Raw genomic sequence first — 25,820 nt, 5'->3', positions numbered from 1 at the left:
GATGAATTAAATGAAATATTTTTTTTCAAAGTTACTTAAATTTTTAGTTGTCTCATATTGGTTCTTATTTTTTTAAAAATAATTTAATTTGATCTTCACCGTTAGTTTGACCAGACGGTGTTAAAATCAACATCATATGTCAATTTTATGTTTTTTTTTTATTTTTTACACCTGTCACTTCATAGTTTTGCCACGTGTCAAAATTGTTAATTTTTGACACATGATACAAATGTGAAGTTACACGTGTAAAAAATTAAAAAATTCAAAAAAATATTAAAAATATTAAAAAATTTCAAAAAAACCAGAAATTAATAGTGGCATTGACTTTAACATGGTTTGATCAAATTTAAATGTGAAAACCAAATTAAGTCATTTTTAAGAAAATAAGGATCAAATTGAGACAAAAAAAAAATTGAGAACCAATCTGAAATTTTATGACAAATAGAAGGATAAATAAGTAATTTAACCTATTTTTTATAAAGTAAATGGCTTAAATACCTTTTTGGTCCTCATTTTCGTAGTGTTTGTTGTAAATGATCTCATTTTGACAAAATGTTTAAAATGGTCCTCATTTTTACCGAATATTTAAATTGGTCCTCATTTTCGCAATTCATGTCTTGTTTGGTGCTTCCTCTGCAATTCAATGATGAAATGACAAGTATTAAGTGCTTCCTCTGCAAATCCGAGCTCAAGAAAGACGAAGATGAAAAAATTTCCCTAATTGCAAAATTTCTCCTAAATTAAAAAATTAACGTTAATTAGCCATATGTGCATTACAAGTAACACAGTCTAATACAAACTGTGCCACCTGTACAATGCTCCGTTGATGATTTAAATGGCGTTACAGAAAAGGACAAAATAACGCACGAATTGCGAAAATGAGGACCATTTTAAACATTCGGTAAAAATGAGGACCATTTTAAACATTATGTTAAGATGAGGACCATCCGCAACAAACACTACGAAAATGAGGACAAAAAATGTATTTAAGCCAAAGTAAAATGGACTTATTTATAAATTTTAGAAATTATTTTTTTCATTCACACACTTTGTCGCCATGCACATTTATTGGTGTATTTATACACTATTGTGTTGGTATGATTAACACCCACCAAAACTGGAAGCCAAGCCAAAACAAGCACAAACACAAACACTCACATGGATTCTCTCCCTGTAGTTTCCTCTAACGGCAATGTGCAGAAGCCTCTGCACATTGCAATGCTCCCATGGCTGGCAGCAGGCCACGTAAATCCTTATTCGGAGCTCGCAAAGATTTTCGCTGAAAAGGGTCACTCTGTCACCTTCATAAGCACTCCCAAAAACATCGATCGCATGCCCAAAATCCCCCAACCCTTACAACCCTTCATTAAATTGGTGAGTTTACCCTTACCACACACAGAACATCTCCCAGAAGGTGCAGAGAGTACCATGGACATTCCCAAATCAAAGATCTGTCACCTCAAGTTAGCTTATGATGGTCTCCAAGATGCTGTGTTCGAGTTGCTCAAAACCTCAAAACCCGATTGGGTTTTCTACGATTTTGCAACCGAGTGGTTACCCGCGATAGCCAAGAGCCTCGGCATTCCCTGTGCACATTACAACTTAACCGCAGCGTGGAACAAAGTGTTCTATGATCCACCCAAGGAAGTACTCAACTCAAAGAATTTCTCGATTCACGACATGTGTAACCCTACGTGGCTTCCTTTCGAAACAACCCTTCATCTCAGGCCTTACGAAATAATAAGAGCAATGAGCTCTCGCAAAGATACCGACACGGGTCGCACTGCTTCTTTCGATCTCGGAAAGGTGTATTCCAGCTGTGACATGTTTCTTCTGAGGACATGCAGAGAAGTGGAAGGAGAATGGTTGGATTATCTCGCTCGCAGGTACAACATGCCCGTGATTCCGGTGGGTTTGGTTCCACCGTCCATACAGATAAAAGATGTCGGAGAGGAAGACAAAAGCCCCGACTGGGTCAAAATCAAGGAGTGGTTGGACTCGAGAGAGTCCTCATCGGTGGTGTATATTGCTTTCGGGAGCGAGTTGGAGCTGAGTCAGGAAGACCTGACTGAGTTAGCTCATGGCATTGAGATTTCAAAGTTGCCCTTCTTTTGGGCTTTGAAGAAGGTGAAAGGGGGTTCAGTTGAGTTGCCAGAGGGGTTTGAGGAGAGAACAAAGGATCGTGGGTTTGTTTGGAAGAGTTGGGCACCCCAGAGTAAGATCTTAGGGCATGCAGCTATTGGGGGGTGCATCACCCACTGCGGCACCAACTCTCTGGTTGAAATGCTTAATTTTGGGCATGTTCTTGTGACTATTCCGTATTTGCTAGACCAAGCGCTGTTTTCAAGGGTGGTGGAAGAAAAGAAAGTGGGAATTGAGGTGGCAAGGAGCGAGAAAGATGGGTCCTTTACGAGGGAGTGTGTGGCTAAGACATTGAGGTTGGCAATGGTGGATGAAGAAGGGAGTAGTTACAGAAACAACGCCCAACAAATGGGAAAGCTTTTCAGTTCCACACATCTTCACAATCACTACATCGATGATTGCATTCTTGCTCTTCACAACTACAAAGCTCCTTCCAACACTTAATCCACCCACTTTACTTCGCTTTATGTCTACTCTGCTTAACTTTTCACATTCAGTATTTCAATTCTGTGCGTGCTTTTTTTTTGTCCCACTTGATTCACTTTAGTGAAATGACAAGGTTGTCTTTTACAACTGATGCATGTTAATAAAATCCTTTTGTTCATTGTGAGAATCATGCAAGACAGCCTAAGATTTTAGTTATTGATAAAACTACATCATGACTGATGTTGATTTTTCAACGATAATAGTATTGTTCATTTTTTGACGCTCTTACATTGTTTTTTCTTTCTTCTTCAGTTTCAATGTTTATTTACCTGTCATATGATATATACAAGCAAAATGCTAATCAATGTTACGGTTAAGGAATAATAAAGGTGTTTTGATATTATCATTTTTAGATTGAAAGTTGAAATAATTAAATACAGTAATTAAAATAATATAAATGCACATAATCAATTTTATAAAGACAAAAATGTCCTTTTAATGTGTAGACAATAACTTATTATTACAAAACAAAATTTTAAAATTTTTAAGGTCTCTACTAAAAAGAAAAAAAAAATCAATTAAGTCTTAAATTAACACTTTAATTATTCTTTTTTAGTAACATTTTTAGATGTTTAACACTATTTTTTTGTTGGTTTTTTTGTTAATTTATACTTTCTTATATATATTTTTTTTTAAGTTTTAGATGTTTAACACTATTTTTTGTTGGTTTTATGTTAATTTAAATTTTCTTATATCTAATTTTTAACAACATTAAAATATAATTATTTTATTATTTAATTAGTTTTTAAATTTTATTTGTGAACATTAAATAAAATATTAAATACACATGTACAATATTTATGAATATTTTTATTTTTAAAAAAAAATAAAGTTGCATTAATAATTATCAAATCAAATTTATATTTATCTATATACTTTTATAAAATTCAATGTATATTAATTATCTTTTAACATTCACGATTCATGTATATAAAACAAAACATATAACGATTTAAAGTTACAAATAATAAATAAAAATTGAAGTTGCATTCAAAACTTTGGGAGACGTGGCAGCATATATTTGTGGCACTGCATGCATGCGAGTCGACAGGTGTGAATGTGCACCGATAGATATTCGTACATCGTTTACCCCTTTTCTATATACCTTTTTTTTCTCTAACTTTCTGTAAATAATTGATTTATTTTCCCCCACTTTCCCAGGGCACGAGTATTTTAATTAGCGAACCCTCCGTAGATTCTACGATTTTGAAGTTTTAAAATGGTTAGTTAGATGCGAGATGGAAGCTACCAAAAGCGTTTTATTTACAGTAAAATAAACAAACAAACATATCTTCGGAAGTCTTAAAAAGAAAAATTAAATAATCAAATTGCATCCGTGATACAAGGTTAACGGAAAAATATATATTTCTTTTATTATTTTGTGTGCATTTCAAGTTACTGCGTCTAATTTAATATGTAACATATTATTATTTAGATACACACTAGATTTGATCGATTATTTTGAAAATAGTTTTGGTTCCAGATCCATCCCGTGTAATATCTGAGTTTTGTTAAGAATGAAGGACGGGAATACGGATGTCACCGGAACGGGTAAGTAGCAGTAGTTCTTCACTACCCTACTTGCTGAATAAACATTTGTCTTGTACTTATATTCATATTCGTCGAATATCTATTATGCAGGTATCTATCTATTTTTCTCATATCCATGGGTATTTACAGGTATTCATGTATATTTACAAAAACTATTTAAAATACAAATATTTAATCATATATTCAAATAAAATCAAATACATTACTGTCATAAATTTTAAATAAAGTTCAAATAAATTCAAGTTCATACAAGTTCAAATAATTATAAAAATAAATGAAAATTCTTTAATTAGTACTTTGATCAACAAGTTCACCTTCTCCGATTGATTCCTGAAAAATAAACCCAATAAACAAATCATAAACTTCAATTGTCACGTGCAAAGTATTCTTATATTGATTCCATCATTTCACAACAAGCATACCATAATATGCCCAATTTCAAAGAAAGAAAAGATAACAATGTCAAGGAGTGTACATGGAAGAAGACAACGTACAAATACTTGAAGCTGTAAGAATGAAGACAGACAAGATGTGCAGCTTAGAAAAAATTAGGTAAGAATGTTTTTTACTAATATATATATATATATAACAATATATAAAGAGGATTCCCTCCTTTGTGTCCACATTTCAAAATATCAATTTTACCCTTTAAAATATAATTATTAATTAAATTTTTGAAAATTGACCGTTACTTTTACAAATTTTTTTATAAAATCGTCTATCTCTACTTTTCTCTTTTTCTCTATTTATCAACAGTTCTTTTTGTAAATTAAAGTTTAATGAGGGTATCCACGGGTACGGATACTATGATACCCGTACTCGCTCCGTTAACATGCGGATATCAAAAGTACTTCTACCTACGGGTAGTGGGTATCCATTTTTAATATCTGTTTATTATCCATTGTGAGATTTATCCACACATACATGTGAGTACCGATTTTTTTTGACATCCCTGTTCGAGAGTTAAGTTTCTCTTTTGAGTTTTTTATATTATTATTTATTGGGTATTAAAAATATACTATTTTAATATTTTAAAGATAATTTTAAAATTAAATGACTGTATTTAAGACACCGTGAAGGAACAAGAGAAAAAAAGTTAGTAAAATACTCAAACTCGAAGGAAGTCCAGTTTACGATGAGGAATAAAAGGATAAATTAATTTCACAATGAACCCTAGTCAGTTGACATTCTTTAAATTTTCTACCCTCATTCTACATTCATTTTACTATTTTTATATTCAATAATTTAATTTATATTTAATCTAAATAACTCAATATATAATATAATATTATCATTCACAATCTTTATATGGATATAGAAACTGAACAGGAGTGTCAAAGGATTTTTTTCCTTTCTATAGACCTATATGACTGCAAGTTTTAATCAAATACATCTAAGTTTTTCACGCACCATAACTATTATGTGTTTTTCAAATCAAAATCAGATTATATATATATATATATATATATATATATATATATATAATATTTATGATATGATGGATTATATTTAAAATGATTTGTATTATTTTTTATAATTTAAAATAATAATTTTATAATAATTATTTGATTGATATTTTATTCATATACTATAATATTATACATTAAATATAGAAGCATTAATCCTCTTTTAATATAAATATAAATAAAATAAAATAATTTAAAAATAGTTATTTCAAAAAATATTTTATATTAAAACATTACTTATTTCTTATTAAGATTTGATAACAATTTTTATTTTAATTAATTAAAATTTGTTTTAACTTTAATTTATATTTTATTTTACATCAAAATATTCTAAAAAAGTATTTTTTTAGAAATAAATTAAAATTTTTATTTTATTTTTAAGTCGATCAAATCAATTATTATTTTTAATTCTTTTTTTTTACTTTCAATAAACTTATTTTTCACTCTTTTCATTTTTCTTTCTTTCTTTTTTCTATTCCTCTTGAATATGAAGAAACCATTCGTTAATTAGCTTTTTCTTGAATATGGCTGTCAATTCTGCATCAATTGGCCTTCATACATTCTCTGGTTTACGAAGGAAGCAAAACAAGCAATTGTATGTTTCGAAAAACTTTTCCAGAGAAAAGTAATAAAGGAAAATGCTTTTTTTATAAATTAATTGACTTAAATTTTATATATATATATATATATATATATATATATATATATATATATATATATATATTTATTTATTTATTTATTTAAATGATATAAAATAGAGACAACGAATTACTCTTTCAAAAATAATTGTTCTTTCTTACACGGACTTCTCTTGTTTTGCATAAATATATATTATACATATACAGATTTTTTTTTATTTTAATCTTTACTTGGTAAAACAAAATTAAACACTTAGATTTATCAGCTATTACCGGTACAAATGTGTTACTCGAATTATGCTACACCAACCAAAAGACTTTTATTTTATTTTAATTGATTAACCCTCCAATAAAAATGAATAGGTTATATAAATCTAGGAGTAGAGGGTAGTTATAGGTTAGCTAGTTAATTAATGGCAGAACACACGGTGCGAATTTCACTATCAGGACCAGTCTTCAACTCTATATTGCCCATCTTCACCATAGAGTTCGCAAAGTCCATTTTGAAATGTAAGGCTGAGTCGGAGTAGTCTTCCACAAACGTCTTTGTGGAAGGATCACCCCAAAGCAATTGATCAGACTCCAAAATTCCACGTCCATTCTTCACATTTTTAAAGAAAGATCTATCAAATTCGAATTCACTTCCTGTATCCAGTGCAACACGGTTTTGAGCACCTGTATTTTGGGGACACTTTGCTCGTAGTGTGGAAACAAATGAGGGGTCGATCGAAGGGTCAGCTCCACCGTTTCCACTGAAGTTGTACAGTCTTTGCCTGAAGAATAGGCAAGCTGTTGTACCAATTGTGTGTCCACCTACGTACCAAGTTGTTTTTTATCACGTTAGAAATGAACTATAAATCTAATTCAATTCTACAAAATAGTTAGAAGTACCAGAAAGGACAACGAGGTCTTGGGTATTGAGACCCTTTGCTGCAAACTTCTGCTTCAGAACAGGAACAGATTCAAAAGGTGAAGGCAAGTTATTCGCTTCTGAAGCCTGTGATATGCGTCCATCTCTGCGTCCAGTAGGCACTTTCCAACTCGGTCCATCACTCTGCCATGCAAAATATACTTACTCATCACATGCACAAGGACAAAAACAATTAATGTAAAAAGGTGAACATGATGAGGTTTTTAGTTAATTACAAGGTCGACAGAATCACGAGCTGCAAGAGCAAGAATGTCAGCACAGGAGACAACGCCGGGGCATAGAGCCTCGAGCTGTGTCTTAGCATCATTAATAACCTCAAACCCTTTTAAACTAAGGTTTGGCAATGCTGTTCTCTCGGTTTGAGGACCCTCGATGAGAACGGAAGCATCACAACCTTGCACGAAGCAATCATGGAAGTGCAACCGAAGCAACCCTGCTGCCAAACTAGGATCAGACTTAAGATGGTTTCGAACAGTCGACTTAACAATGGACTCGGCGCGGGGACACGTGCGGGAATAGAATCCCTCACGTGTCCCTTGCCCATGCACTCCTACTGTGTTCGCAATACTCAGACCAAGAAAAACAAAGATTACAGACTGCAAACTACGTCCCTCCATTTTTGTGTAATGATTCATTTAACTCGGTGAGTGTGTGGAATATAGTGTCATGAGGAGGAGCTATTTATAACACGGAAAAAGTTACTATTACGTCTTTTTTGTATTTTGGATATGTTAGAAGTCGAATATGTATAAATGGGTTCCTTATATTTTTTTATGAAAATGGGTCAAGTTGTCAGGGAGGAGGACGACATTAGAGGTGAAGTCGTCGTCCTGGTTTCTTTATTTATTTTTTCTTCAAAATTGATGTCGTACTATACTATAACATTTTTGTTTTTAAAAAAAATGAAGTCGTCTTATGCATAACGACTTCACCTTTCCAATTTTATTTTTTTTTTGTTTTTTTGTTTTTTTCTTTATAATATATGAATTTTGGTTATTTTTTTAATTTAAATTTATTGGAAAAATAAATAATAAAAAATTAATAGAATAAAAATTAACTTTAAATTAATATATTTTAAAAAACAAATAACTTATAAATTTAAAAAACATTGATAACTTATAAATTAAAAAAAAATAACGAAAACTGAAAATTAAAAAAAAAATAATAATCAAAACTGAAAAACAAAAAAAATAATCAAAACAGTTAAATTAAAAAAAAGGAAAAAAAGTAATCTGAAATATTAAAAAAAATAATAAAAAGTGAAAAACTAAAAAAAAAACTGAAAAGTAAAAAAAAATGAAAAGTGAAGTCGTCATGCTACAGTACGACTTCACTTTTCAATTTAATAGAAGTCGTTATAAAAAATAACGATTTCATCCTGAATGAAAGTCGTCCTCTACAATAATGATTTGACCAATTTTACAAAAAAAAATTCAAAAGACCCTCAAATACAAAAAAGCCTACTATTACACCATCATTCTCAAATCGAAACTAATTTTTTGAGTAGTAAATTTTTTGACAACTTTCTCTTACAACCTTAGGTGACATCTTTTAAATGATTCTCCATCTCTTTCCATTTTCTCATTTTCAATATTCAAAAATCGCTTAGTAGATGATACATCATGTTTTAAGAAGAAATTGTCAAAATTTAATAGTCAAAATATCATTCTCCTTTTCAAATAACTATCATTTGACACCAACTTTTTTTAATAAAATATTATTATTTGAATAAAATATTAATTTATATGAGTGCGAAATGGTAATATTGATATCAAACTATAAAATATGTAAAATATCTTCTTCTTCTTTTTTTAACGGAAGACAAGTGAATACATCGTTAATTTAATAATCCGACCATTATAACCTATTAATCTAACGTTTTCATTCGATTAATGATCAAATTGTAAGAATCTTTTTATTTCTTTTGATGGGAAACTAATAAATCTATCGCAAGGACGTCATAACTTTATTAGAATTTATTGATAAAAAAATTGACTCGTAAACTTAAATTAAATTGACATTTGTATTTAGGCACAAAGTTAGACTTTGGGTTTCCCGTATAAAGACTCGTTGGTATATTAGTTTACGTATAGATCAATTCATTTTAATTTATAGAAAAAAATTATTTTAGTTTTTTCATATTTTTCTTATGAAAAAAATACTACTCCAAGTCTGTCCTTAATTAATGTATTAAGAAAGAAAAATATAGGTTAACAAATATTTTTTTTTTACAAATTTTGACAAACTACTGATTGAATCAGGTTATAAAATATTACTTTATTATTTTATTTTAATTAAAAAATAAAAATTAATCTATTTTAATTCTGTTTATGGAAGCTTTGTCAAATTTGCCAAAAATAAAATTTGTCAAAAAATAATTTTCCATTAAGAAATATGTGAAACTCCAAAGTCAGCTTATTAATTTATTGGAAGTCATTAAGATCCTCTCCAATTTATTCTTTTATTTTAATGTTTGAAAATATTAATTTATAAATAAGAGCGCATCTTATTTTATTACTTTTTCAAAAAAAACTTTAATACATTTCAATCTATTAAAAACTATTTAATTGTGAAATTAAGAAGGACAAGTAGGCGCACTTGTTTTCCAGGTTTAGCCATTTGAATTAACTCATTGGCAGCTGTTAATTACCTTCATTTTTTACTTTGTATTAAATTTAATTTAGTAAATATCTCAGTGTGTATATTCGTTTTTTCTTTACTTTTTTCTTTATATTTTTATTGATCTGTGTTGTTTATGAGAGACTAAAGTTTCAACTATCCTTATCGTGTGAATGAAGATGAAGATAAAATTTTACTTTTCCATTGCTTGTAGTATTATAGTATATGTGTCCATAATTATTGTAAATATTGATTGTTATTGATATTTAGTATTTATATCGACGACAATATCCTAAAAAATAATAAAATATAGTTTTTTATGGGTACGAACATCCGTATACCATCTAGCAAATCTAAAAGATATATTACCAGCTTCAATTTACAAAAATATTTTTCAAGCATACTTAAACAAAGAAAAAGAGGGAAACTTGTATGTGAAATTTTTTATAAATTGATTATATTTTGCCCAATAATTTACTTTTTAACCCATAATCGATTATTAAGAGCTGCTAATTATGCTTTGGCCCGTGTCTTTTTTTATGTTTTACTTTTAGTAATAATTAAAAACGCTACTAACTAATAAATATGAATAATAAATAAAATTATGTACTTCAATTTCAAACTCAAAATCTCATAAGAAATATTTCACTTATTTTTTTATTTATATTTCAACTAAATCACTTTTGTCTTCTTTCTATTTTCACTTTTACTTTCTTTTTTTTATGTGTTTTCCCTCCGTTTTTTTTTTTCTCTTCCTGCCTAACCTTTGATAAATCCAAAATGTTATTATTGATTAATTAGCTATTTGATACGGCATCGTAGTATCCAAGAGGGAAGACAACAGGGACCTGTGATTTTTTCACTCTCTGAACCAACATTTTACCTAATTACTTTACTTTTTTTCTTTTTTCAATTGCCAAGTTGAATGAAATATAGTTTTAGAAGAAAAAAAAAAGTTACGTATGAAAATTAATGAAAGAGTACAGAGAAACATTTTTCATGAATAAAATTATATATTTAACCCTAAAATAAAACATAAAAAATTAAATAAATAAAAGAAATTTAGTCAACAGTAAATACCAACGACAAATAAACATGTTTTTTATATATTGTTCAAACTCGTCCCGTTTTGATGGAAGATCTCATTATATACATGTATAAACATAGATAATACATATTTTTTTTAAGGTTTAATTAATCGTAAGGTACCCAGTTTGGTACTAGAGTGTTAAATTGGTATCCGCTTTTAAAAAAGTGTCAATTGCATCCCAACTTTTGAAAATTGTTTCAATTAGGTCCCTTTCAGACAGAGTTGACTAATGCCGTTAGTCAATGTGCCACGTGTCAATCTGTGGTTTTTTTGATTTTTATTTTTAAAAAATTTAATTTTTATTTTTATTTTTTAATTTTTTTTAATTTTTTAAAAAAATAAAAATAAAAATGCCACGTGTCAAGTCCCTGTGTGTGACACGTGGCATTGTCAGTGCCACGTGGCATTGTAATGCCACGTGTCAGTGTCACTATCAGATGTCATTGTGATGATTTCGATTTAGTCTCCATTTATGTTTTTTCGTTTCAATTTAGTACTTACTTATGTGTATTTGATTCAATTTTGACCTAATAATTTTTAATAATTAAAATATTTTTTAATAAAATTAAAAGTAATTAAGTATAAAAGTTTAAAAAAAATTAAGTATTTGATATTTATATTAAAATTTAGTGGTAAAAGTCATTTTAGTACTTATAAATAGCATAACATTCATACAAATAATAAATTTGGTCTAAAATTGAGAGAAACATTATAAATATTAGTACTTAATTTTGTAAAAATATTTATACTTAATTATTTTTAATCTTGTAAAAAATGGATTACAAAAATATTTTAATTATTAAAAAAAAAAATTGGGACAAAATTGAATCAGATACACATACTTAGGTACTAAATTGAAACAAAAAGACATATGTGGGGACCAAATCGAAATCAACACAATGACATCTAATAGTGACACTGACACGTGGCATTACAATACCACGTGGAACTGACAATGCCACGTGTCACACACAGGGACTTGACACATGGCATTTTTATTTATTTATTTTTTAAAAATTTAAAAAAATTAAAATTAAAAAAAAATAATTTTTTTTTAAAAAAATCAAAAAAACCACAGATTGACACGTGGCACATTGATTAACGGCGTTAGTCAACTCTGTATGAAAGGGACCTAATTGAAGCAATTTTCAAAAGTTGGGATGCAATTGACATTTTTTTAAAAACGGGTACCAATTTGACACTCTAGTATCAAACTGGGTACCTTACGATTAATTAAACCTTTTTTTAATTAGATATGAAGACAAAAATAAATATATATCTTTCTGGTCTGTCTCCATCTACTCATCTCTGCCTAATTCTTGTTTTTATTTAAATAATTAAATACTCATAAATTATTAAGTTATAATATATATATATATATATATATATATATAATTCTTTTGTCTTTAATTTTATAATTTTTTTTTCTTGCCACACACTTTTTCTTTCATTTTTCTAATAATTTGACATCATATCACCAAGATACTTTTTCTATAATCAAAACTTTTATATGTGTATATTCAAATTATATATTATCAATTACACTATATCAAATAGTTTTTATGTCATATATTTGAGTATTATTCATTTTTAATATTTTTATTTATAATTTTTTTTTCACATGAGAATATTTGACTTTTATATATATATATATATATATATATATATATATATAATATTTATCTTTTTTTATTTTCTTTTGATCCTTAATTTTATTTTATTTAAAGAACTTTTATTAAAATAATTTTCATTATTTCTTAACGTTTTGGCCAGTCGAAAATTTTTCTTTGATCTTTAAGATATTTTTTATCTTATTGTATCCTTAATTATATATTTATTTTGCTTTAGTCGATTTCATTAATTGTGTATCAAATTATTTCTAAGACACATATTTGATATTTTTACTTATTTTCATTTTTTGTATTTGTTCTTTATTTTTATTTGATGTTTTTTAATATTTTCTAACTCATTTACTAAGTGTAATTTTATTATCACAATTATATTGATATGGATATCAGATAATTAAACTGATCTCAGTTTCGCCATTATAAAAAATGATAATTTACATTTATTTTTAATTTATCATTAGTGAAGATTTGCTATTTTTAATTCTGGAAGCCATAATATTTTCTGTAAAGATAATATTTTGATTAACGTATTATTTTCGTAATTTATGATTCCTTGTCTGCACATAAATATCTTGTTTATTGACTTTTTTTTTTCCTGGATGAACTTCAAATTAATTACCTTTTCTTCAAAGTTATTCATAGTCAGATTTCTCTATTCGAGATAATAACTTCTTATTGTCAATGCTAGCCTCACAAATGTGTATTTTAAATTTTACTATTCTATTGCTTTACTCACAACTTTTTATCTGTATATTAGAGTTCTTCTTTGTGCCTTTCATTTATCTTTTTAATATTATCAACAAATAATCTCCATACAGTTTTTTTAGAAATAATATGTCTGTTATCAAATAAAGTAAAATATGTTATCATATATGTATATAATAATATCACTCACATCACATATTAATTACATTGTTACATGATCACCAAGACAATATCTTCCAAGGAGCAATGAAAGGTATGAACTGAAATATTATCTCTCATATCCTCAATACACAATGTAAGATAGTATATTAAGTATGCTATATTATAGATCAATATTTATCTTAGGATATAGAGTTATGTACCTGCTTAAAAATATTGATATATACATCTTTCTTAGCTTCACATCACCAAATATTTTAATTTATATATGATAAAATAATTATTGAAATCAAAATATTTATTTTACCATAACATGCTTAATATCTTTTTAAAAATTCCATATATCCACACACACCTACAAGAGTCATATATATAACAATATAACAACAGTTACATCTAATTTGAGTTATATTAAGTTATTTTCTTATTTTAAAATATTCCAAAAACATATATTAAGTTATAGGTGCGTGAAAAATTATGATATAGATTAGTGTACTTGATTAAACATGCAGTCGCATAGGTATACAGTGAAATTAATTTATCTTTTTACTCCATCTTAAACAGACTCATTCTTAGTTCCTTCCTTCATCCGTAGTTTATGCATAACTCGCATATTAATTACACGGGAAAAAACTAAAATTATTCTTAATTAAAATACAATAAACAAGCATATTTAGTGTGAATCTATTATTAGGAATTCAAGTGTGAGTCTAAGTCCTACGTTAATTAGAAATGAGAAAGTAGAACACTATATAAGAATAAAGATCCATACACCCATCGTCAGGTTTTGGGTTTTGGGTTGAGAAGGAGGTGTCAATGTCTCATATAGTTAAACTTAAATCTCATTGGTGTTGTATCTCTTCAGTAAAATTCCTTCCTTGTAAACCTAACATTTATACGTTACATATTAAATTATCCGTTGTAACATGAAATGCACACAAAATAATACAAGAAAATATATATTTTTCCATTATTATATTATTGGTATATATAATATTGATTCTTCAACTATGTTTTTACACTTTCGAAGACTTGTTTGTTTGTTTTACTTTACATATAAAAGACTTGTTGGTATCTTTCATTTCAAATATAATTAACCAATTTAAAACTTCAAAATCTTAAAATCTGCTGATTAGGGATGGCAACGGGGCGGGGCGGGGACGGGTTTCACTATCCCATACTCATTCCCGTAAAAAAAATTCATCCTCATCCACATACCCAAACCCAACGGGTATCAAACTTTTGTCCTATCCCCATCCCCACCGGGTAACGAGTGTAATCTCGTACCCATACCCATACCCATTTTCTTACTACTTTAATATTAATTTTAATTATTTTTATAAAAAATTACGGTAAAGGAAACATAATATTATTAAATATTCAATATTAGGAGTATGGTTGTTTCTTCGATATCAAATGCTTTGAAATAAATTATAATTGTTTACATTTTAGATTATAATACCAAATAAAATTTGATGAGAACCAAAACATTTATTAAATTTGCAAACATTAATGAAACCTAGTTGATAAATTTTAAAAATATTTTTTTAAAAATATAAAAGGAAAAAAATATTTAAATTAAAATATATTTTAAATGTTTGTTTACTTCAATTTTTTAAATTATAATGAATCTATCTTTTATACACTAATAAAAGTTATAATACATCACTTGATCAACTTGACGCAAAGAACAAATAATAAACATAATAAAACAAATTTTAACATAGATTTGTATCTTTTGAACCACAATATATGTTGGATGGTGGTAAAAAATATTCATGGCAATTACATTAAATTTTTATATTGTAGTAAATAAAAATTATTTATACAACTATAGTGAAAAAATTAAAGTATGCTTGTAATGAGTAAGAAAATAAAAATAATTAGATAAAATTTATTGAAATAGTATTCTACATGATGAAATAAACAAAAATAAAAATATTAAAAAATTAACAAATATGTGTCTTATAAACAATTTGGAGACTATTGGAAGGAATTGCACAAAGAAAAACAAATGTATAATTAAGGGTATGATAAGATGAAAATATCTTAGAGATTTAAGAAAACTTTTCAAATATCAACATATATACTCAATGGTCGAGAAATAACAAAAATTGTTTTAGTAAAATAAAAGAGTTCTTCAAATGAAACAAAAATTAATAATAATAAGTAAATAATTTTTTTTTATATTACTTAGTAAATGAAATGTTTATCCTATTAAACACTTAAATTGAGAGTATTAAACATTCTCATGTGAAAGGAAAATATACAATAAATAAAAATATTAAAAAATAATAGAAATATTCAAATGTTAGACATAAATTTTTTTTAATTGATATATACCATTTTAACATAATTACATAAAGGTTATGATAAGATAAAAAATATATTGGAGATGCGAATGAAATTCATGACAAACTAAATATTTAGAAGAAATAAAAAATAGAAAGAATATATATATATATATATATATATATATATATATATATATATATAGGGTTACTTAATTAATTGTGAATATTTTAATAACTTAAAGGAGGATGAAGATATGGCGGGGACGAGTATTATAGCGGGGATATATTCATCCCCATCCCCATACCCATACCCAATCGAAAAAATCGGGGATTCCCCATATCCATACCCATACCCAGTCAATACGGGAATTCTCCGTCAAAATGAAGACGAGTTTATTTGCCATCTCGACTGCTGAGGGTGGTCCAGGATCTCCGCTAATTAGTTTAATTCATGCCCTAGGAGCCTCTGCATGGAAATAAGGTATTATTTTGAAAAGGTTGAAAAAGAGTGAAAATAAATTATTATTCACAAAAAGTTGGAAAAAATTACACACGAAATTAAGCATGTTAGTTGTTTTGACTTGGATTGATTTTTGTATGGTCGTTAAGAGTATAATAGATAAGGACTAAATATATTTTTCGTTTAACTTGTATACTTTTTTTTCATATATTCTATAAAATTGATGTAAAATATATTTTTTGATAAATATTATGTTAAATTTATATCATAATCTAATCTAACGTTAAATTTTTGTTTGTCACACGATAAATATTTTAAATAGGAAAATTATTTTTTGACTACTAAATTTTGACAACTTTCTTTTACAATCTTATGTGTCATCTTCTAAGTGATTTTCCATTTTTTATTTTTCTCATTCTCAATATTTAAAAATCATTTAAAAAATATATATCAAGTTATAAGAGAAAATTATTAAAATTTAGTAGTCAAAATCCTTTTAAATATTATTTAACTATGGGAATGTGCTTTGGATAGCGTAGTATGAAACTTACCAATTCATTCATACGGGACTGCATAAATGAAATTAAACACAGCCTATCATTTTCATGTCTACTTGTACTTTCTGCCCCTCCACAATTTATACGCGCACCTCCAAATTTTCAAAATCATATTTTACTTACTGTAAAAGTAACTTTTTGAATTATATATTTTGAAAACTTTTCAAAGCTTTAGGAGTAAAATTTGGAAAACAAAAATTTTGAAATAAAATTTTAGAAACGTATAAAATAATTTCTAGAACAAGTTTTATAGAATAAGATTTCCAAAATAAAATTTTCAATGCAGCGTTTTTCTTTCTCTTCTTCTCCATCTCAATCACAAAAAATCGTGAAAGGTGCAAGCACAGTGATGGATGGCAGCAGCTTCTTGATCTGAAACAGTGACGGTAATAGAAAAAGCAATGAGAGCAGTGGAAACGAATGATTAAGATTCTTCAAATATTTTAAAGGTTAAACCTTTCATGTTTTCTTTGTAAAGTTGTTTTCTGGTCAATACAATAACCCTTTTATACAAAGTCAAAAGTGTACTTCTTTTCATGTTTTGATATATAGTAACTTAAAACGTGCGTTTAATGCATAACAAAACGAACCTACCACCACAACAACCATCAACAACAATTGAATACTTTATTCGAATTACTGTATTTTCATTCAACTATAGAATAAGGTTATTAGTACCTTGGGATATGTATTCCTGATATCAACGAGGAATTTGGATTCTCTATTACTGTTTCTGAATTGTTTTTTTATTGTGTTTTTATAATATATTTATTATTATTAATTTTGACGTTTTAAAATATATTAAAAAAATATTTAAAATATCAATATAATATATTTTTAATACTCAATAAAAAAAATACGGTAAAAAAATCAATAAAAAATCTAAACTCAATTAATCCCACCATTGCAATTAAAGCACCCTTTATCATGCACTCGCCGAATAGTCCCACTCCAGCCTGCTTGAAATTATCACTCTTTTCTTGTCACGATGATATAAGAATCATTTGAACGATGACTTAAAAATAAATCAAAATAGTTGGTCAAAATATTATTATACTTTTTGAACATCCGAAAAAATTGAAGCACTTGCAATCCAAGACAAGTGCAATGCAAGACACTATTAATGACGAGCACGTGAACTTTAACCTTTGATGTATCATATGATTTTGATATGCATGTGACTGAGTTTTGATATGATCATCTACAAATATGCGTGTGACGAGCTTTGATAACAGTGTTACACTACACAAACCCTCTCAAAAAAACTGATTCACCAGGAAGATGGATTTACAAGGAGGAAGCAAGAAGCCACATGCTCTTCTGATCCCATTTCCATCACAAGGTCACATAAATCCATTTCTGAAACTAGCGAAGCTCCTCCACAGAAGAGGCTTCCACATAACCTTCGTCAACACTGAATTCAATCACCGACGCCTCCTCAAGTCTAGAGGCCCTGAAGCCCTCAATGGCCTCTCAGATTTTCACTTTGAGGCCATTCCCGATGGTCTCCCTCCCACCGACATGGATGCAACTCAAAGCATCCCAGCTTTGTGTGACTCTACCAGAAACAACTCTTTGCTCCCCTTTTGCAACCTTATCTCAAAACTTAACCACTCTCACGATACTCCTCCAGTAACTTTTATTGTATCAGATGGTGTCATGTCCTTCACACTCAAAGCTTCTCAGCAATTTGGGTTGCCCAACATATTCTTTTGGACTCACAGTGCTTCTGGTGTCATGAGCTACACACAATGCAACAATCTCATGGAAAGAGGCCTCACACCACTTAAAGGTGGTGACCAATGACCATGCAATTTTTTTCTTCACTCTAATTTTGATTCATATTAAATATCTGTGTTGTTTTTCATTATGGTCTTGTTTTTCAGATGCAAGCTATTTGACTAATGGGCATCTAGACACTGTCATAGACTGGATCCCTGGCATGAAGGATATCACTCTGAGGGACCTTCCTGACATCTATCGCACCACAGATCCAAATGATATACTTTTGGACTTTGTGGCAGAACAAACCGAAGCAACTTCAAGAGCTTCCGCGGTTATTCTTCAAACTTTTGATGCCTTGGAGCATGATGTGCTGGAAGCACTCTCCACAATGTTTCCTAAACTATACACCATAGGCCCTCTGGACTTGCTCCTTGATCAAACTTCAGAGACCAAATCTGATTCAATTAAATGTAATTTGTGGAAGGAAGATTCCGAGTGTCTCAAATGGTTGGATTCACAGCAACCCAATTCCGTTCTGTATGTGAATTTTGGCAGTGTGATAGTGATGACGCGCCAACAACTTGTTGAGTTGGCCTGGGGGCTATCAAATAGCAAGAGAAAGTTTTTGTGGGTGATTAGGTCTGATTTAGTTGAGGGTGAGGCCCCAATCTTGCCACCTGAAATTGTAGAAGAAACCAAAGATAGAGCTCTGCTGGTGGGTTGGTGTCCACAGGAACAAGTTTTGAAGCATCCAGCAGTTGCAGGGTTTCTTACTCACTGTGGTTGGAGTTCCACGCTTGAAAGCATCACAAATGGGGTACCTTTGATATGTTGTCCTTTTTTCAATGATCAATTTCTTATTTGCAGGTACATTTGTCGTGAATGGAATTTTGGTATAGATATTGATAGTGAAAATGTTACGAGGGATGAAGTGGAAAAGGCTGTAAACGAGTTATTGGAAGGTGAGAAGGGTAAGGAGTTGAAGAAAAATGCAATTGAGTGGAAGAAAAAGGCACAAGAAGCTACCAGCACCGGTGGTTCATCCTTTTTGAATTTGGAAAAACTGGTTAATGAACTCTTGCTTTTCAAGAGTTAGGCTGCAAGAAACTAAGTTGACATATACTTAGTCCACCAGTTACTGAGTGTTATTTTTATCAGATATTGTTGTAATGATTTCTTTCTCGAGATAATTTGAATGAGTAGTTGTGGGATTCAATATTCTGTCTTTCTCATGAACGCTGTTCACTGTTTGAATGCTCTGCTTTTGCGATTGGCAGATTCTTCTTGTTTGGACTATTTCCAAAAATTGACAATGGTCCCATTTTCTTGCAACACGAATCACGTGAAAGAAGCAGCTTAGGCCCTATTCATTATCTTTTCTTTGCATTTTTGAAAAGAATAAAAACATACGAGGTCCACATATTTTTTATCTTTTCTTTTCTGCTACCAATGATCCAGTGTTCTTTACTTTTGTCATCTTTACTCTCACCCCTCAACTAAACCAACCCTGAATAAGTTAATCACTGGACTAAAACCCACCTTTGATTATATGCAAAATCATTATATATACATTAGTATAAAATATTTAACATAAAAAGTAACATTTTGTCTTCATAAAGAACAAATCATTTGGATCTGAAAATCAAATGGGCGATATTTTAAGTAAGACCATGCATTTTTTGTGGGAAGAATGAGTCTGTAAATTTTTGTATTGTGGGGAATAAGACCATGCGCGATATCAAGGGAAATAAAATAAAAGCTGCGTGCTTCTCATGCCACTACTGTCTATTCATTTCTTTGGTAAGGACGAGGGCTCCTCTTAGTTTCACTTCTGATTATATAAAAAACAACGCGTATACCATCTCTTCCTTGTACAGAAAAAACAGGTAGAGATGGATCACACAGTTTCAGATTCTGATAAGCCTCTTCATGTTGTGATGTTCCCATGGCTAGCCATGGGTCACGTATACCCCTGCTTCGAGGTTTGCAAGATCCTTGCACAAAAGGGTCACTATGCAACTCTGGTATCCACCCCCAAGATCATAGATCGCTTACCAAAACTCCCTCAAACCTTAACACCATTTGTTAAGCTAACCAAATTGCCCTTATCTCCCCACATCGACCAAAACCACCTCCCACAAGATGCTGACTCTACAATGGACATTCCCTCCAACAAACTCTATTACCTTAAATCAGCCTATGATGCTCTCCAACAACCTATGGCTCAACTACTCAAAACTTCAAATCCTGACTGGGTTTTCTATGATTTTGCAGCCAGTTGGATACCAGAACTAGCCAAAAGCCTCCACATTCACAGTGCCTATTTCAGTCCCTGCCCTGCGTGGAGCATATGCTTCTTTGACACACCAAAACAACAACTTGGTGAAGCTGCTGACAACAGACCAAACCCTGAAGACTACTATGGTCCTCCCAAGTGGGTTCCTTTCCCTACAAATATTGGCCTAAGACCGTACGAGGTGAGGAAGTTGTTAGAAGATGTGAAAGTTAACGAGACCGGTGCCTCACCTGTTTTTGATCTGAATGAGGCAAATTCTGGTTGTGACATGTTTGTGATCAGAAGCTCCAGAGATCTTGAGCAAGAGTGGTTGGATTATGTTGCCGAATTTTACCACAAGCCTGTGGTTCCTGTGGGGTTGCTTCCACCAATGCAAGTAACGGATTCTGAAGAGGGAGACAATAGCCCCGATTGGCTTCAAATCAAGGCGTGGTTAGAGACGCAGAAAGCGTCATCAGTGGTGTACATTGCGTTTGGGAGTGAGGTGAAACTGAGCCAAGAAAACCTCAATGAATTGGCTCTGGGTATTGAGCTTTCGGGTTTGCCTTTCTTCTGGGCTCTGAGGAAGGGTTCGGTTGAGTTGCTGCCAGATGGGTTCGAGGATCGGACCAAAGATCGTGGGGTTGTGTGGAAAACATGGGCACCCCAACCTAAGATCTTGGCTCATACCTCGGTCGGAGGTTGCTTGACTCACTGTGGTTCTGGTTCAATGATCGAAAATCTCTACTTTGGACACGTTCTTGTGATGTTGCCCTTCTTACTAGACCAAGCATTGTATTCGAGAGTGATGGAAGAGAAGAAAGTGGGAATCGAGATTCCGAGAAACCCGCAAGATGGATCGTTCACAAGGACCTCCGTGGCGAAGGCATTGAAATTGGCAATGGTGGACGATGAAGGAAGTGCTTACAGAAAAAATGCGAAAGAGATGGGCGAGAAATTTAGCAACAAAGACCTTCATAACCAATACATTGAAGATTTCATTGTTTCACTTCAAAATTCGGGTATAGGTATAAATAGGAAGTAAATGGAGATGTATTTCATGATTTCATTTTCTTCGATTTGAGATAAACTAATTCGATTCAGTTCAGCAATTGACTTGTTTGTGGTCTCTCCAATCAAATGGTGTGGATGATTAATTTAAGAATAAACGCATAAGACAAAGGTAGAAGAACAAAGAGTGTCTTGTATATCTGGAATCTGAAAATCTTAAGCTCATGGGATGCCACCACTACATGCTTTCTCATTAACAGTTAAGTTATCACTAATAACCCAAATTGGAATTTTAAAGCAAAATTAGTTTCTCTTAGTTTATACTTTCATTGTATCTTGGTGAAAAAAAAAATCGAGGAGGAGGAAACAAAACACAAAAAGAATTTCCTTAATGACCTAAAAAAATCTAATCATAGTCATTAACTAGCATATAGATTGCAATTCACAAAAAGAGCAAAGTTTTAGTTTAAATTTAGTAAGTAAATGAGGAAGAGATTTTGAAAGGGAAACTCTGGAAATTTAGTCAGATTTTTTAAAAATAAAAGTGATATCAAAATACTATCTGTACCACACTCATTTAGTAAGGTCACCCCTATGCAATTTCATGTAAAGCCCAAATTGTTTACTATATACACCTTCTATAAATCGGTATTTTCATTCTTTAACTTTAACACAACTATAACCTTCCGTATAAACCTAAATTTAACACACACGCATCACATTCACACACATTTCTTAAATATATATAATTGAACTGATTAAAAAATTTATATATTTATTATATTTAACTATCACTTTTAATTTATCTCATGACTCATAATAAAATACCAATGTCTTACGTTTCTTTCTATATGATTTGCTAGTAGTGACTTTTGGTCTCTAATAATATGTACATTTCCTTCGTTATTAAGCATAATTTATCTAAATTATTATAAGTTAAGAATTTTAAATAAAAAAATTATTTATAGAAAGAATTTGAAATATTTTATAAGAAACAAATATGTTATTTTGATAAATAATTTTATGAAAAAATAAAATTATATAATTTTAAAAGAATAGTTGAATTATTTAAATTTAAAAAATGTTAAATTTAAAAAAAAAAAAATTTATTCACATTCTTAAATACTAGCGTACATACAGGCGCGATGCCTGTGTACACATTTTTTAAATATAAATTATAGTATGTTAGTAGGTGATAATAGTGTAATGTTATTAAGTTAATATATAAAATAAATTTATTTTATTAAAAATAAAGTGAAATGAATAGAGAAATTAATTGTTGATAAATAAATAAAAAAGATAAACAATTTTATAGAAAATAAGTAAAATTAACCGTTAATTTTAAAAAATTTAATAAAAATTATAGTGTAAAGAGTATAATTGGTATTATGAAATGTGGATAAAAAAAAAATTTCTTTATATATTATTATAGATTTATATATTTTTTATTGATATATACATGATTGACATCAATACTATTCTTTATTAATATTTTGTTTGATTTTCTTCAAATCCTAATTCGAAAACTGACATTGATTATAATTTTTTTTTCTAGCGTCAATTGGGTGAATTTTTATCCACTTCAACTAAAAAAATCATTTAAAAAAAGAACTCTAACTACCAACTTTGTAAAAATGTCATTACCAATGTATAACTAATTATAATTAACATAAACTAAAAATAATTTTCGTTGAAGACAAAAAAAATAATAAATATTAGTTGAAAAAATATTAATAAATTGTGACTTAAGAATAATACTAACCAATATTGATTAAAAAATATCATCAATATTAATATTTTTTTAAGTTATTAACATAACTTTGATGTTTACTTCAATTTTTAATTTAGCAGTAATTAAAATATTTTATTAAAAAATTATCACTTTATAGACTTGTATTTTTTTCTCCAAATAAAATATTTAAAAAATAATTTAAAATAAAGTGAATTCAAATTCAATTAAAAATTATCAAATTTTAAATTCAAAGTAAGCTAACTGTGCATAACATTATTATCACAGCAGTTCCTATGTGATTTCGTATGTCGATTTCAGTATAAAAGAAAACATTTTTTATTGGGTCAAATATAAATTAAAAAGTGAAAAGAAAAAGAGAGTTTTTTTTTATATTATATTAGGTATGTGGTCTCATTAGATGAAAATAAAATAAAATAAAAACACAATACGTGCAATTTAATTGGTTAATTACTTAATTATCATGCAAAGATAGATAACGTGCCACTTGATTAGCTTATTTTATAACATCTTTCGCAGATCTAAATCTAAGTAGAGCATGTGATTTAGATCCCTTAAAGATGTTTTTATAACATCTTTCGGAGAGAACGACCCAAAATACTATAAGATTAAGTTGTAATATATTAAGTTATTTCTTTTAGTTCGTGACGAAGAGAGAAACTTGTTTATGATAAATTATTTGTGAATGCATTATAAATTAAGCTAGTTATATTTTAATAGGACGTGTTACATTTTTCTGAATTCTGACATTTTGTTATTAGATTTAGTTAATTTAGTGAAATTCTACTAGATTTATAATACAAATTTTGTATCATCCAACATTTCTTTTCCAATAAAATTATAGTAGACTGTATTATATTTAACCACGTGTTTTCATCACGTTGGTTTTTATATTAAAAAATTGATTACACGAAATGCAAGAATAACTCCATAGCTACCGTGTGGTTATGTAAATATAGTTAAGATGGTGTTAGAGTATTTCGAAATTCTTATTACTCTTTACATTTCTTTTTAATTATTGTTTTTGTTGTTGGATCGTTTTTTAAATTTTATTTATCGTCCTTAAATTAAGTCGATTTAGTGAAAATTATAGAAAAAGAAATCGAAATATTAAACAATTTTCCAAATAAAAAAATAGATATTACACAATATTTTACTACATATTTTCTTTAGGTTTTCATTAATCCATAATAATAATAATAATATTTACGTTATTTATAATTAATGTGAGATTCAAAACGTATTACTTAGATAAGGTATTTATAACAGTATATTATATCTATCATATTTAAGAAAATAAACTTTAAGTTAAGTTAATTTCCTTTATCTTCGTTTTTAAAGTTTATTTTTTACATTGATAATGGAAATAACTTTACTAGAATCATAGTTGAGATTGCCATTATGTTAATATTAGATAAAAATAAAAATGTTAAACTATATGTAAGAAAAATAAAATTTATAAACATTAATCTTTTAAGATTTTATATTAGATGCAGGGTTTACTTTCTTGAGGTGGGAAACTCATATCTATGAAGTAGTTAAAGTTTTCTAAAAAAAACAAGTCAAAGCTATAAGATATAAATTAAAATTAAATAATTTACTTTTGATATTATATATACACCATTTTCTTACATGTGAAAACTATTAAAAATAAAATAAAAACACGAAATACAATATTAGTTACTTAATTATGCAATGAAATCCAGGTAAAACAAAATGAGACGTGGTGGCATGTGCCATTTTTCCTTATTATCAGTCACGTTATATATTTTAGACCATGTGGTAGATGCTTCTAGACTACTTATACATTTGTTTAAACAAGTCATACATAGAAGGTGGTGTAACCCACCAACCATTTTTTTTGGACAATTTTAAAACACAGATTTGAAAGTGTCTCTGAAGGACCACAGTATATTTTCTTGATTTATAACAAGAGAATGGGACAAGGGTGAGAGAGAGCGAAAAGAAAAGGGATTCTCTTTCGAAATATTTCAAAGAATGAGATAAGGGAAAACATTAAGAATTTTTCTGGTAAAAATTAAGAAAAATGATATTTTAACTATTAAATTTTAACAACTTCCTCTTATAACATGAGATATCATCTTCTAAGTAATTTTGAAATATTGAGAATGAAAAAATGAAAAATTAGTGAACTACTTAAAAAATGACACCTAAGATTATAAGAGAAAGTTGTAAAAATTTTGTAGTAAAAATATTATTTTCCAAAAATTAACAGTGATTTCATCATTTTCCTTAAAAAAATATTGACGTGCATTTTCATTCACCTAAAAAGAAACCCTAACACGAAATACAAGAATATCTTCATCTCCAGT

General features: G+C 29.0%; 4 protein-coding genes across 4 annotated transcripts; 3 read left to right on the top strand and 1 right to left on the bottom strand.

Annotated features, from left to right (window-relative positions):
* Positions 1-1,075: 1,075 nt before the first annotated feature.
* Positions 1,076-2,755, top strand: LOC114187286 (soyasaponin III rhamnosyltransferase-like). Its single transcript, XM_028075498.1, has one exon. The coding sequence runs from the start codon at positions 1,159-1,161 to the stop codon at positions 2,584-2,586; it is 1,428 nt and encodes a 475-aa protein (XP_027931299.1). The 5' UTR covers positions 1,076-1,158; the 3' UTR covers positions 2,587-2,755.
* A 3,833-nt stretch (positions 2,756-6,588) lies between these two features.
* LOC114189224 (cationic peroxidase 2-like) lies at positions 6,589-7,831 on the bottom strand. Its single transcript, XM_028077939.1, has 3 exons — positions 7,430-7,831; positions 7,175-7,337; positions 6,589-7,096 (listed from the first exon to the last, which is right to left on the bottom strand). Exons 1-3 carry the CDS (start codon positions 7,829-7,831, stop codon positions 6,690-6,692), a joined length of 972 nt encoding a protein of 323 aa, XP_027933740.1. The 3' UTR covers positions 6,589-6,689.
* Positions 7,832-17,855: 10,024 nt separating this feature from the next.
* On the top strand, positions 17,856-19,733 carry LOC114189020 (7-deoxyloganetin glucosyltransferase-like). The gene is made up of 2 exons (XM_028077719.1): positions 17,856-18,518; positions 18,613-19,733. Exons 1-2 carry the CDS (start codon positions 18,008-18,010, stop codon positions 19,545-19,547), a joined length of 1,446 nt encoding a protein of 481 aa, XP_027933520.1. The 5' UTR covers positions 17,856-18,007; the 3' UTR covers positions 19,548-19,733.
* A 358-nt stretch (positions 19,734-20,091) lies between these two features.
* On the top strand, positions 20,092-21,840 carry LOC114189021 (soyasaponin III rhamnosyltransferase-like). Its single transcript, XM_028077720.1, has one exon. It carries the CDS (start codon positions 20,344-20,346, stop codon positions 21,769-21,771), a length of 1,428 nt encoding a protein of 475 aa, XP_027933521.1. The 5' UTR covers positions 20,092-20,343; the 3' UTR covers positions 21,772-21,840.
* Positions 21,841-25,820: the final 3,980 nt, after the last annotated feature.

Source organism: Vigna unguiculata, chromosome 6, assembly GCF_004118075.2.
Source record: "Vigna unguiculata cultivar IT97K-499-35 chromosome 6, ASM411807v1, whole genome shotgun sequence".
NCBI classification, from domain to species: Eukaryota; Viridiplantae; Streptophyta; class Magnoliopsida; order Fabales; family Fabaceae; genus Vigna; species Vigna unguiculata.
This window is presented reverse-complemented; position numbering and strand designations above follow the sequence as displayed.

Bases quoted from the DNA above. Each gene is read 5' to 3' on its own strand.
- LOC114187286 (XM_028075498.1), top strand. From the start codon at position 1,159: ATGGATTCTCTCCCTGTAGTTTCCTCTAACGGCAATGTGCAGAAGCCT.
- LOC114189224 (XM_028077939.1), bottom strand. From the start codon at position 7,831: ATGGAGGGACGTAGTTTGCAGTCTGTAATCTTTGTTTTTCTTGGTCTG. The intron at 7,338-7,429 runs GTAATTAACTAA...TTTGCATGGCAG, and splicing joins CTCGTGATTCTGTCGACCTT to AGTGATGGACCGAGTTGGAA. The intron at 7,097-7,174 runs GTACTTCTAACT...CTTGGTACGTAG, and splicing joins AGACCTCGTTGTCCTTTCTG to GTGGACACACAATTGGTACA.
- LOC114189020 (XM_028077719.1), top strand. From the start codon at position 18,008: ATGGATTTACAAGGAGGAAGCAAGAAGCCACATGCTCTTCTGATCCCA. The intron at 18,519-18,612 runs GTGGTGACCAAT...CTTGTTTTTCAG, and splicing joins AGGCCTCACACCACTTAAAG to ATGCAAGCTATTTGACTAAT.
- LOC114189021 (XM_028077720.1), top strand. From the start codon at position 20,344: ATGGATCACACAGTTTCAGATTCTGATAAGCCTCTTCATGTTGTGATG.